At 36.7% G+C, this 13,130-nt stretch overlaps 1 protein-coding gene across 2 annotated transcripts in view; it reads left to right on the forward strand.

Annotated features, from left to right (window-relative positions):
- Nucleotides 1-13,130, forward strand: part of eml4 (EMAP like 4) — a 128,533-nt gene continuing 115,403 nt past the window's right edge. Inside the window, exon 1 of one of the 2 annotated variants that reach the window (XM_039690349.2) lies at nt 1-338. In XM_039690349.2, coding sequence (XP_039546283.2) covers nt 314-338 — 25 coding nt within the window. In that variant the 5' untranslated portion in view covers nt 1-313. The remainder of the gene's footprint in view (nt 339-13,130) is intronic. The other variant, XM_039690351.2, reaches the window with a different exon arrangement.

Consider the following 13,130-nt stretch of genomic DNA (forward strand, 5'->3'; position numbering starts at 1 on the left):
GTGCCAAAGCAGGCGGAGTCGGAAACGCGAAAGCCCAGCGCTCCTTAAACTCCCTCCCTCGCCCGCAGGAGGAGTAACCGACCGTGGTGGAGCAGCTCAAGCTCAGGCAGACTCCGTGATCGACTGCCCCAGAGAAGCGCCTCGTTACCCGGACGGAGAACCAGCCGCTAGCCAGGTCGTCCCTTTTATTCGTGCCATTAAGCCGATCAGAGGAGCCCGCGTGACATCACACGAGCTCGAGGCTTTCTTCTCACATAGAGGACGAATTCCCCCGGTCGCTCCAGGAATATCTCCCTGGATATTTACCCGAGAAATGGACGGTTTCGCCGGTAGTTTAGGTGAGTGTGTATTATTCTTCTGCAGCAGACATGGCGAGTACAGGCACAAGCGTGGAATATGCGTGTTCACTGTATATGCTACTCGTGTCAGCGCTACAGCCACACACACACTTCACTGACACTGCAGTCGCTACAGTGTGTCAGGACACTCACACCACGATCCTCGCGATGGACGTGTATCTTCTGCTGTTTATTTCCGTTATGAAAACCCTGCTGTGACATCCAAATGGCTCTGAACACACTAGGTTACTTCACACACTGCAGCTCACGCTGTACACTAGATTTTGTATTTCCATATGGATGGTAAATATCAGTTTACTTGTAGTGGAGCAACATTATAGGTGCAGATAATGCTCCGGTTCAGGGTAAATGAAATCAGTGTATGAATGCGGCAAACATGTTGTGTTTATGTATAAGTAGCCTATAAGACAAGGCTAATCAAGTTGAAAAATCATCATGCAAATGCAAATAAATAAGGACGGAGAACAAGCCAGTATGCAAATATTACAGTGACGGTTAGATTTTCAATGCGAATATTCAGAGAATTTTAAACTATTAAAGTTCTTGAAGTGTTGAATAAGAAACAGAACTAGCGCAAGGATGTGTGTTTCCATGCTTGATGGCAGCCCATTATCACCCCCAAGGCGTCACTTAACTGACGCCTTGGGAAGCATTTGGACATGCTTCAATATCTGACGCTTTAGGCGCCCTTTAGCGTCAGTTAAGCCTAGTTCACACTACATGATTTGAAAATGTTGGGCTGAACTGTGCAGTTCACATTACATGACTTGCTCTCAGTGAAATCATGAGTGTTCAAGTTGTTTAGCTGTTCACACCACACAACACAACGTGATTGATCCACAACAGGAGGTAACTCACTACACGAGTTAACAACGCACTGCATAGAGATACAACCACGATCGGATGATAAGAGCATATCATTTGTGACTCAATGAGAGCTGTTTCAGTACTATTGTACGGTCTAAATCCTGAAAATAATCAAACAAATAACGAGTTGACAACAACACGATTCTATCTGGTCTAGAAACCATGTTTTGTAACGAAAAACCACGCAATAAAACGAACCAGAAATGACGCGAAACTACAGAGAAGAACATAACACGCGAATATGGACGTCAGACAGAAACTAGTGCTGCACACTGTTTGCTCGACGATCTGCTCTGAGAAAAAAAATGCAAAAAAGAAAAAGTAAGATTTACCTGGTGTCCTCAACCCATGCGTTGCTATGATTGGCTGTACTCATGACATCACTGAGATTGAGTCGCGCGACTGCTCGAGATATCTAGCAGGCTAGATATTTTTCTGAGCTCGGTGACCTGTCTGCGAGCTGTCTTTGATGCGTTGTTGGCTCTTTCACACTAACGGATTGGCGAGCGTTAATCGTCCGCTAATCGCCCGCGATTTGCACGCGATAACACCCTGACTTGTCGGCGACTCAACGATTTGCAAATCGGGCTTAAATCGGGCTTAAAATCACGTAGTGTGAACTAGGCTTTAGATGACGCCGTAGGATCGCGTCATGTAAGTGACGCTAAAGGGCGCCTAAAACGTCAAATATTGAAGCATGGTCAAAGGTGACGCCTTGGGGTGAGAATGCGTTGTTGATGGGGTTCACTGGTTGTCAGTCACAGATTATTTGGTCAGATAACAGTCAGTGGCTGCAGGAATTCCTCATGTGTTGTGTTTGAGAAGGCTTCACTTGTGTGGAATGTGCAGATGTGTTTCTGTAGTGTGTGTCTGGAGGTAAAGGGGTCTTTCAGATGCATGGCTACGGGGGATAGGCTTCATTGCATAATGGACTGAATGTGCTCAGAGAGAATAACATGATCACCCTTTACTGCTCCTCATGTGTGCTGGTCCTGGAGCAGACTGTTTGTGTGTAATATAATGTTGCAAGGCCTTTTCTGTTGAATAGATATTTGTTTTAGTATTTAAGACTTGCATAGTATTTAAACCGCATATTGTATTTAATATAGACTACATTCTCTCTCTCTCTCTCTCTCTCTCTCTCTCTCTCTCTCTCTCTCTCTCTCTCTCTCTCTCTCTGTAATGTAATGACTTGTTGCAAGTAATGCAAGTAATGTAATCTGATTACTTTTTTCAAGTTACTTTGTTTTCCCATGTATTGCCTGACAGCTCTCTCATCCACATGTTGAGCGCTTGTGTGTAAACATGATGGTTAATTTAGATTTACACTGAATGTTAGCATGCATTCACTCATCTCACATGCACACAAAAAGTTTCAGATCCCTCAAAATTAATAAAATCGTTGAAATGCAAAAACTCAGAATATTAATAATTAATGCATTTAATTTCATTTGTCCTCCAATCTCCTTATTGCTGACCTTTTGATGATCCCATTAAACTATACAAATATGTGAAAAATACTTTTATATAAACATATTATTTGTATTTTTTTTTTTTGGCTAAAAAATAGTTTTTTGTTATTAAAAACACAAAGCAAGCCCAGCTCAGTTGAGAAAAAGTAACGTAAAAGTAACGTAAAAGTATAGCTAATGTATTATTTTCCCAATAAGTTACTTTTTTATGGAGTAGCGCAATTTTGTAATGCATTAATTTTAAAAGTAACTTTCCCAAACACTGGTAATTAACAGTTAAAATGGCTTTTTTATCAAATATATTATGTATATGTTCATAAACATAAATAAATACATAAATTATGTCAGAAATAAAACCTGCTAAAACCACCACAACGAAGACAGACATTTAAAATAACATAAATATCCCAGTTACTATTTAACCTTCAAATGGTTTTCGTTTCCTGTTTACACTTGTGGGCTTCGAGTTCGGGGTCTATATGACGCCGACGTATTTTTTTGAGTAATTGTACAAAAGATATATATGTTTAATCATACAAATAATATATCATTTTTTTGTTTACTTCTCATCTATTCATTAATGCTGTGTTTTTGGAGATATAAAGTACTTTTGTAACTCCAAACTACACCATTAGCTTGCATATGAAATATAATTTGTTTATGATGCATTGCATTTATGCTCTAGTACTAGGCCTTCATTTCTGTGTAAAAATTTTCAGATTGATGCCGGATTTTTTTTTTTTTTTTTCACATTTCCCATTCATTTCAATATGGGGTCATATGACCCCAAAGACCAGAAGTGTAAGCGTTTTTTTACATACCTTCAGAACAACCGAATCAAGCCCAGTTTTTTTTGTGTGTGTGTGTATAGATACAGTAGATAATGTATGAAAAGTCACAAAATCTTATTCCACTGAGATGAAGGGAACCTTTTTTTTAAGTAAAAGTCGATTGGGGTCGCATAGACCCCATGACCCGATTGAGGGCTACATCAATCAGTTTGAATGTTTTTCTGATGTCGCCGCATCACTTTAATGCAACAGTATGAGTCTGTGTGGGCGTTTGCTCTGAGAGAGTCCAGTCATATAACAACAGCTGATCAATGAAACGCTGATTATATAAGTTGATTCTGTTGCTTGGTTACACTCGGAGGAGGGCTGAGCGCTCGATCTGTCCTGCTCGGAGTTACCGTGGTGATGTCGCAGTGTCTGACAGGGATGCCATGTAGATTACAAGAGCAGTGAGAGACGTAGAGTAAAGTGACAGACTTCTCTGCTGCTCTATATGATGGACAACTTTATTTTGTACCTGTTATGAAATGACAGTGTTTATGGACGTTCACCCAAAAATGAAAATCCTGTCATCATGTACTCACCCTCATATTCGGGACACAAATGCAGATATGGTAATGAAATTTGAGAGATTTCTGTCCCTCCATTGACAGCTACACAACTACAATTTTGATGCTTCAAAAAGTTCATAAAGAGATCGTAAAACTAAAAATTGAGGGGTTTAGGCCAAATGTTCTGAGAAGACTCGATCGCTGGAAATTTTTGGATGTGACTGTGGCTAAACTGCAGTGTGTGTGTGTGTGTGTGTGTTTCATCAAAACCCCCTATCTACCCTTGTAATGATTTCTAACCACAACATCTAGATTTCATTTATTACTTTATTGAGTTATCAGTCACATGTTTTTTTTTCTGACTTGCTTTGATTTCGCTGAAACTTAGGTTTCCTTTACTAAGCGTGTATTAAACCACCAGTTTAGTATCAGTTTTGCACCACAGGACACACACCGCACACAAGCTTTCTCGTCTCTGCGTCAGTCGTGACAACATTAGAGAATAAACCCACTCTTTCGTGTGACGTACAGGCCCCGTTTGACTCCGGTTTGGTTCCTGGAAGATCTAAATGTGGTTTTGGTCATGACGGCAGAAAGGAAAACTTGAAAGATCTGTGCATGTAAAGAGAGTAGACTGATTTCCTTTCATAACACCTGTGATATGGGTCACAATTAGGGATGGGACGGTATGAAAATTTCATATCACGATTATAGTGTCCAAAATAATCGTGATTATCAATATTATCACGGTTTTGTAAAAAATTTATGAAAGTGCTCAAAAAGAACTGATGCTCACACTGAAAACATTTCAACAAGTTTTAAATTGAAAATCAACAAACAACAAATAAAACAAGCCTCTCTATGCAGTTTTTAAGCAAGATTGTATAGACCCTTTTACAGTTGGTAAACATGGTGACGTTTTTTTGTGGGCGGAGCTTAGGTGGAGGCAGAAAGATCCGTCAGGCCGCTTCACTAACGCTAGTTAGCAAGGATTGTTAGCTTGTTTTTTAACAATGACTGGAGAAAATCCGATATTATCTTAATGTGTAAGCTCACTCACTGTCCAGGACTGTGATTGTTATTTCCAAAAGTTATTTTTAATAGTTTTTTGTAAAACCCAAAATATGACCACACCTCAGATTTGGTTATCTTAAAAGGCTGAAAAACCTCCTGAGCACGGTCACTGCCTTCCGCCATTCCTTCTCAAATAGTTATTTAAAAAAATATTGCGTGCTGCGCGCCTGCGTCAGACTGGCCGACAGGATTCAGTGAGTTATTAATATCACGATAATCAAACACGGTTTTAATGATAATTACATTTTAAACGATAATACTAACCGTCAGTACATTTTATCACGGTTTATCGTGAAACCGGTTATCGTCCCATCCCTAGTCACAATAGGACACTTACAAATCGACTTTAAAACGCATGTTCCAGATTGTTGGAAATTTAATTTTGATTTTAATTTAATGTTGGGTTTGGAAAAGTAGTTTTCAATAAAAGTTTTTAATGTAGTTACTCTAAAAATGAACATATTCTCCCTGTGAAGGCCTCATTGGCTTGCTATGTCGTCAAATGCAATTAATATTATGTTTAATTTAATATTCAACAATATTATTGATCTGCTGCATTGACACCATTATGAAAACCGAACTGAGCTGGACGATGACTCTCTAGAGTGGCTATATATATATATATATATATATAAATGGACTGAATTAATTTTTATACAACAAAATGAATCATCACTGAACTTAAGCTGGACTGTGACACTGTTTTCTTCTGGAAACAAAATTTGTTGTATTATTTTTCTGTTATATCTGTAAAGGTGCTTTGAAACAATCTGTATTATAAAAAACGCTATCACTGTAAAAAAAAAAAAGTTTCATGATTTGTAATCATAAAATTTTTTCTTTTGTCAAATCAACTTAGATAATTTATGTAGTTCAGATAACATCATATTTTGTGTTTCTGGTGATTCAATTAATCTCCTTCATTGTATTATTAACTCATTTTTTTTCCATTTCAATGAACTTAAAATTTTAATACAACCAGGTTACTTACTTTTTTTTAAGTTAAGCCAACAATATTTTTTACAGTGTATAAATAAAAGGCATCGAATGCATTTTTGTTTATTTATTTATTTTACAAACATCATGCACATGACTTTTAATTTGGCAGGCAAACGTTTTGAAAATGTTATTAATTAACCTAATTTAAAAAAAAAAATAGAAATGTTGATGCAAAAATATTTGTCAAGAATTAATCGGTATCTTTTTAATAGTTTTTTGTTTGATATTAAGAAACAATTATCAAAATGAATGGCATCACATATTCAAGTCATCGTATATATAAATTGGCTTTTTAGTGTATTTTTGAATAATTTAGTGCATTTGTTAATTTTTTTTAATAAAAGCATCTAAATGCATATTTAAATTAATACAAGTTAATATCATGTAAAAGACCCGTCTATTTAAACTGCTTTGTGTTTTAGGTCAGTGTCTGTGAACTGGATTTGCTTCAGAAAATTTGATGTAGCCCAACATATTTTAAAATTTGTTTATTTTCTAAAACACACACAGAAAAAATGAAAATCCTTAAAAAAAAAATCCTTAAAATGCATAATGCAAAATATCTTCTTTGTGTTCAGCAGAAGAAAGAAACTCATACAGGTTTGCAACAAAGTAAATGGGTAAGTCGAGTAAATGATGACAGAATTTTCATTTTTGGGTGGAGCATCCCTTTAAACATTTGGGCCAAACTTGCATGATTTTACTTTATTTATTTTTTTCATAGTATTTAGCACTACCTTTTGGGTGGCGAGCCAGTGCTGTGGAGTTATGTGCTCTCGAGTGGGTCAGTAGGTCGGCCTGTGAGTGGTGTGCTGCCTTTTAAGGCATGTGTGTGTGTGTGTTGATGTGTAGCAGTGTGCCTGATGGAGGTGTAGGGTCTAGCTCATGGCTAGTAAAGGCCTTCATGCATCTTCAAGTGTTCACTGTGCAGAAATGGCGTCAGGTTTTGATCTTCTCCCACTCAGCCGCCCAACTGTCGAACTCAACATAAAAATAGCAGCCGCCCCCGCTCCTCCCGTCGCCAGGTGCATTCCCCGCCTCCATTGCTCAATCCCAGGCCTCTCCGGGGGCCGCCAGTGGGTTTCCAGCTTTTCACACCACTGTGCAGGCTGGTACAGAGCGGATAAAAGACGGTTCGGTTGCAGGTTTAAAGGAGTAGTTCACTTTTAAAAAAAACTTTTGCTGATAATTTACTCACCCCCATGTCATTTAAGATGTCCATGTCATACTTTCTTCAGTCGAAAAGAAATGAAGGTTTTTGATGAAAACATTCAAGGATTTTTCTCCATATAATGGACATCAATGGGGTCCAAACGGTTCAAGGTCCAAATGAGAGTTTCAGTGCAGCTTCAAAGGGCTTTAAACGACACCAGACGATGAATAAGGGTCTTATTTAGCGAAACCATTGGTCATTTAAAAAATAAACAAAGTTTAAGTTTTATAAGCACAAAATACTCGCCTTGCTCTGCTCTGATGCGCGTTCGTGACTCTCCTGTTCGAACTCGTTCATCAATTTGTTTGACGTTCACTTTTTTAAATTTATTTTTTAAATGTGTTTCACTAGATAAGACCCTTATTCTTCGTCTGGTGTCGTTTAAAGCCCTTTGAAGCTGCACTGAAACTCTCATTTGGACCTTGAACCGTTTGGACCCCATTGAAGTCCATTATATGGAGAAAATCCTGGAATGTTTTCATCAAAAACATTAATTTCTTTTCGACTGAAGAAAGAAAGACGTGGACATCTTGGATGACATGGGGGTGAGTAAATTATCAGAACTGTTTTTTTTTAAAGTGAACTACTCCTTTAAGGAGCCAAGTACAGTAGAACTGACACTAAAACTCTGAAAACTTTTTCAAAGAAAAATTCTCACACAGTAATTTTTATTTTGTGTGTCACTATCCATGATACAGTACTTATTGTTGCATTTTTGTATTGCGATATATTGCGGCACGATATATTGTTACACACCCCTAGTGTATAGACAAAAGCTTCTAAATTACTTTTTTCAGTTTTGGATCATCAGTGCGCTGGCTTAGGTTTCTGATTCAAGGAAACATTACAGTTTGTCTTTGTGTGCTATTTTTTCCACAGTATTTGTGAACCCCACAAAATGGTCAGATGCAAATACATTGTAACGCCACCAAATTTAGGCTCTGTGGAAGCGGTACTGGGATGTGAAGACCGTATCGTGGTTGAAAACCCTGCTTGTGTTGGTTTGGGATGAACAGGTCTCCAGCAGAGCTCACGGTTCATTTGCAGTGTGTCATACTGCGTTTATTTTGGAAGGATCTGAGTGTTTTGACTCTAAATGACCTGTGATGTGGTTTTGTGCGTTTGTGATCGCACATGGCATTTCTTAACGTGTGTTTGCTGAGTTGCACTTGGGAAAGACTAGCTGAGGATCAGATTACAGAATTCCTTCTTTGAAAGAAAAAAAAGATGGAGGAGAGATCCGGAAAGGGACACACGTGTGCCCGAACGCTTCCAGATGCTGGAATGCTGCCTCCCAACTTTGTGCATTCTTCATTCCCTTCTTCCCTCGTAACAATGCTTGAGATTTCAGCTGCAGTGAGAGGAGAGAGTGTGTGTGAATTGATGAATTGCAGATTCCAGAATTTATGCACGTCTCTTATTTTGTGCATCCAAAACACTCACCAAGTGTCAAACGTGAGCAAAAGTAGCCGTTGGCGAGGAAACTAAATTGGTTGGCACTGGCAGTACGATATTAAAGATATATTCGATATGCGATATGCTTTAAGTCTGTAAAATAATTTAAATTATATAAAAAAAAAGAAAAACTGAAAATACTAGGAAAAGGAAAAAATAACTATATATAAAAAATAACTTCACTACAACTTCTGAAAGAGACAGCAGTGTTTTACTGTAGCATTATCTATATAAAATAAGGTTTATATAACAACAGTAATTGAACAATCAAATGTAAAAATAAAACACTGCTTAGTTCACAGTATTAATAAAATATACACTCATTTTTGTTAAAGTTACAAAAGTTGTTCAGTCAAGATTAACATTAAGCACACAGACTGGAGCAGGATTATTAGGCTGCTGTCACTTTAAGAGCTGCACGGATGTGCGTTTTCCTTCTCAACTGATAACTCCACTCGAGACATGACTGACTGTGTTAACATGAGAGGCGTTTTCACATTTAGGTGTGTATTTTATCCTGTGTGCGCAAATACTTCATTTATTACACCTAATAACATTATGCATGTCACACATATGTAATAGAGCCCGACCGATAAAGGGTTTTGAAGGCCGATACCGATACAAATATTTTTTGTTTTTAAAATCCGATATTCCGATATATCGGCCAATATTTTTTTATTTTTTTATTTTTTTTCAGAAACGCGCAACAAAACATTAACAGATTTCCCTAACATTAGTTATTTGTAGTTATTTATGAGTTTTAACTAAAATAATATGGTAATGCATTTTAAAAAGAAACTTGTTTCTTTGATTGTCACAACAGAACAGACTGATGATAGTGGCATTAGCTAGCTTTGTGGTTAGCTAGTCTATGATGAGCCATAATTTAGCTATGGATAACGTCATACTGCAAATTGTAATACATTTTAAATATAACAAGGAGAGATGATACGTCTCATTGCTATAACTGTCACGCGCTATTAAAGAAATACTTCAGTCACATTGTCAAAAGTTGTAACAACGTAACGTAACTATTACTAGCTAATTCCGCTTCACTCTCGGCTTATTTAACTGCAGCAAAACTGGACATGATAGTCACAAATTTTGTCATGCTTACTTGAGTTAAGAGAACTGATGGGGATGTTCTTTTATATTATTGAATTAATTGTTATTCAAGCAATGTATGTCTCGTGACCAACTCAACGAGTGTTTCCAACAGGAATGGTGTAGAGTGCCCTCTGGTGGACAAACTATACAACTCCAACACTCATGACATGGTTCAAGCGTGTTTCATCCGTTTTTATTTTATTTTTGAAGTATTCATTTATCGGCCATTATAACTGCCGATACCGATAGTTTGGAAAATGCCTAATATCGGTCTGGCTTTAATATGTAACAGTCATGTGTCGTAACTTTTCGTAACCCTTTGAAGTATTAAAATCAGTCAGTTATTGTAAGACATTGTGATATGCATATCGTGAGATGTACATTTGCAATATATCGATAACTTGTATCGTGTGTTTGTCTGTAAGGCCGCTGTCTGCCATATGTAAACATCGCTTCTGGTCAGGCTCGTTCTGTCTTGCATGTTTGTTTAATTTCTGTTAATTGCCATTAAACTCTGCTGAATTTCCTCTAGGGTTCTCCTGGGAAAACAGGAAGTAGTTTGGTTGGTCAACAACAGCCTCTGTTTTCTGTTTTCTCTGATCAAGAAACACACACACACAAATATGCAAATAAGTGAGTTGAATGAAATGCAGTAATGCAAATTTTTGCAAATTTTTGCTGGGCAATATAGCTTCATATTATATAATGAATATTGAGGAAAACGAATGAAACAATATCTTGGTTTATGTGTTTGATATACTTATCTTAGATAGTAGATTCAAAATGTTTAATATAATACAGCCAAAAATCTAGTTAAAAATAATGAATGCATGTTTTTCTACACATTTATAAGCCTGGAGTTGGTCTAATGTTTTTCAATGAAATCTATTCTGCTTACCAAGGCTGCATTTATTTGATAAAAAATAGTAATATTGCAAAATATTACTAATTATATAATTAAAAATAACTGTTTTCTATATGAATACATGTTAAAGTGTAAGTTTTTCATGAATTTTCAGCATTATTACTCCAGTAATCAATCTAATATGATGATTTTCTGCTCAAGAAACATTTCTGATTATTATCAGTGTTGCTGCACACATTTTTGTGGAATCCCTGATTTTTTTCCTTATTTTTTTAAGAATATTTCTGATAAAAAAAAAAAAGTTCAAAAGAACATCATTTATTTGAAGTATATAATTGTAGTTTTTCTTGTCACTTTTGCCCAATTCAATGCATGCGCACTAAATGGGAGTATTATTTTCATTAAAAAAATATCTTAATGACCCCAAACTTTTGAACGGTAGTGTATGTACTTTACTGAAGCCATTTTGACACATGAATAATAATTGCAAATGCAATTATTATAATGGTTTTTGAACAGATTCACAGAAATGAATCAAACTTAGCATCATACTTCTCACACACTTATCTAAATGCATTAAAATGCACAACATTTATTATGTTTCTTTATTTTATGTCATTGTGATTAAAACCATTGTGAATGTTTAAGATATCACACAACCCTCTTCTTAAAGCTCAGAAAGTGTACTGAACACGGCTCGACTGATTTATTAGTCCAGGCCCTGGAGCCTCAACAGACGCCATGAAATTGAGAATTGAATCAGTTGAATCAACTCATTTGAGATGTGTTTATCTCTGCTGCGCTGATGAACAGAAGGGGCTGTACTGTAACCTTAATCAGGATTAATCAGTGTGTGTGTGTGATTGTAATCTCAGGGTGGAGTTAAATCCACATGTACAGTAGTAGGACAGCATGTAGACTGAAGTGGTTGGAGATGGATTAAGTTAATGGTTGGGTTGGACACAGATCTTGGATGAGGTTTCAGGCACCCTTTCTCCTCTCATGGAACCCAGTCAAAGTTTTTCGACTGACATATTGAGTTCAAGATACACATGGTCATGAAGAAAACCATCTGGATCATGATGTGGTTTTGACTCTATAAATGTTCCACGAACCATGAGGCAAACTGAAACGTGTGTTAGGATAAACAGCCAGTTTGGCAAGTAGTGCTTCAAAAGTAGTAGTTGTTTAGCTCATACACTCTCCGAAAAAAAGGTACAAAAGCTGTCACTGGGGCTGTACCTTTTCAAAAGGTACACTTTTGTCCATTTTAGGTGCTAATATGTACATTCGTGGTGCTAATATGTACATTTTAGGTGATAATTTGAACATTTCATGAGCTAATATGTCCATTTTAGGTGGTAATATGCACATTAGGTGATAATATGTCAATTTTAGGTGTTAATATGCACATTTTAGGTGCTAATATGTACATTTCATGAGCTAAACTGTACATTTCAGGTGCTAATATGAACATTTCATGAGCTAATATGTCCATTTTAGGTGGTAATATGCACATTAGGTGATAATATGTCAATTTGAGGTGTTAATATGCACATTTTAGGTGCTAATATGTACATTTCATGAGCTAAACTGTACATTTCAGGTGCTAATATGAACATTTCATGAGCTAATATGTCCATTTTAGGTGGTAATATGCACATTAGGTGATAATATGTCAATTTTAGGTGTTAATATGCACATTTTAGGTGCTAATATGTACATTTCATGAGCTAAACTGTACATTTCAGGTGCTAATATGTACATTTTAGGAGCTAATATGTACCAATAAGGTACCAATATGTAGCCTTTGGATACGAAAGTGTACCTTTTGAAAAGGTACAGCCCCAGTGACAGCTTTTGTACCTTTTTTTTTCCTGAGAGTGTAGATCAGTCCCTCTTCTCGTGTGTGTGTGTGTGTGTGTGTGTGTGTGCGCGCGCATATTGTATTTAAATTAAGTTTCTAATGCTCACAAAAGGGTTAGTTCACTCAAAAGTCTTCATTTACTGACCTTCATGTCGTTCCAAACCCGTAAGACTTTCATTCATCTTCAGAAAACAATTGAAGAGCTTTTTGATGAAATCGGAGAAATTTCTGTCCCTTCATTAACAGCTACACAACTACCACTTTGACGCTTTAGAAAGTTCATAAAGAGACCGTAAAACTAATCCGTATGAATTAAGCGGTTTAGTCCAAATTTTCTGAAGAGCCTCGATCACTTTAAATGAAGATTGAATTTAGGCCTTTATTCACATGTAAACATGATCAGGGAACATAAATAAAAGCTCAACTAAACCTGCAAGAATGAACCTCCCCTTACGAAAAAGAAGTATATTTCAAGTTCATTTTATGTAGTATACTTAAGTAATGTTCAAG

The sequence above is a fragment of the Pimephales promelas genome, chromosome 11 (genome assembly GCF_988280905.1).
Source record: "Pimephales promelas chromosome 11, fPimPro1.hap1.1, whole genome shotgun sequence".
NCBI lineage: Eukaryota > Metazoa > Chordata > Actinopteri > Cypriniformes > Leuciscidae > Pimephales > Pimephales promelas.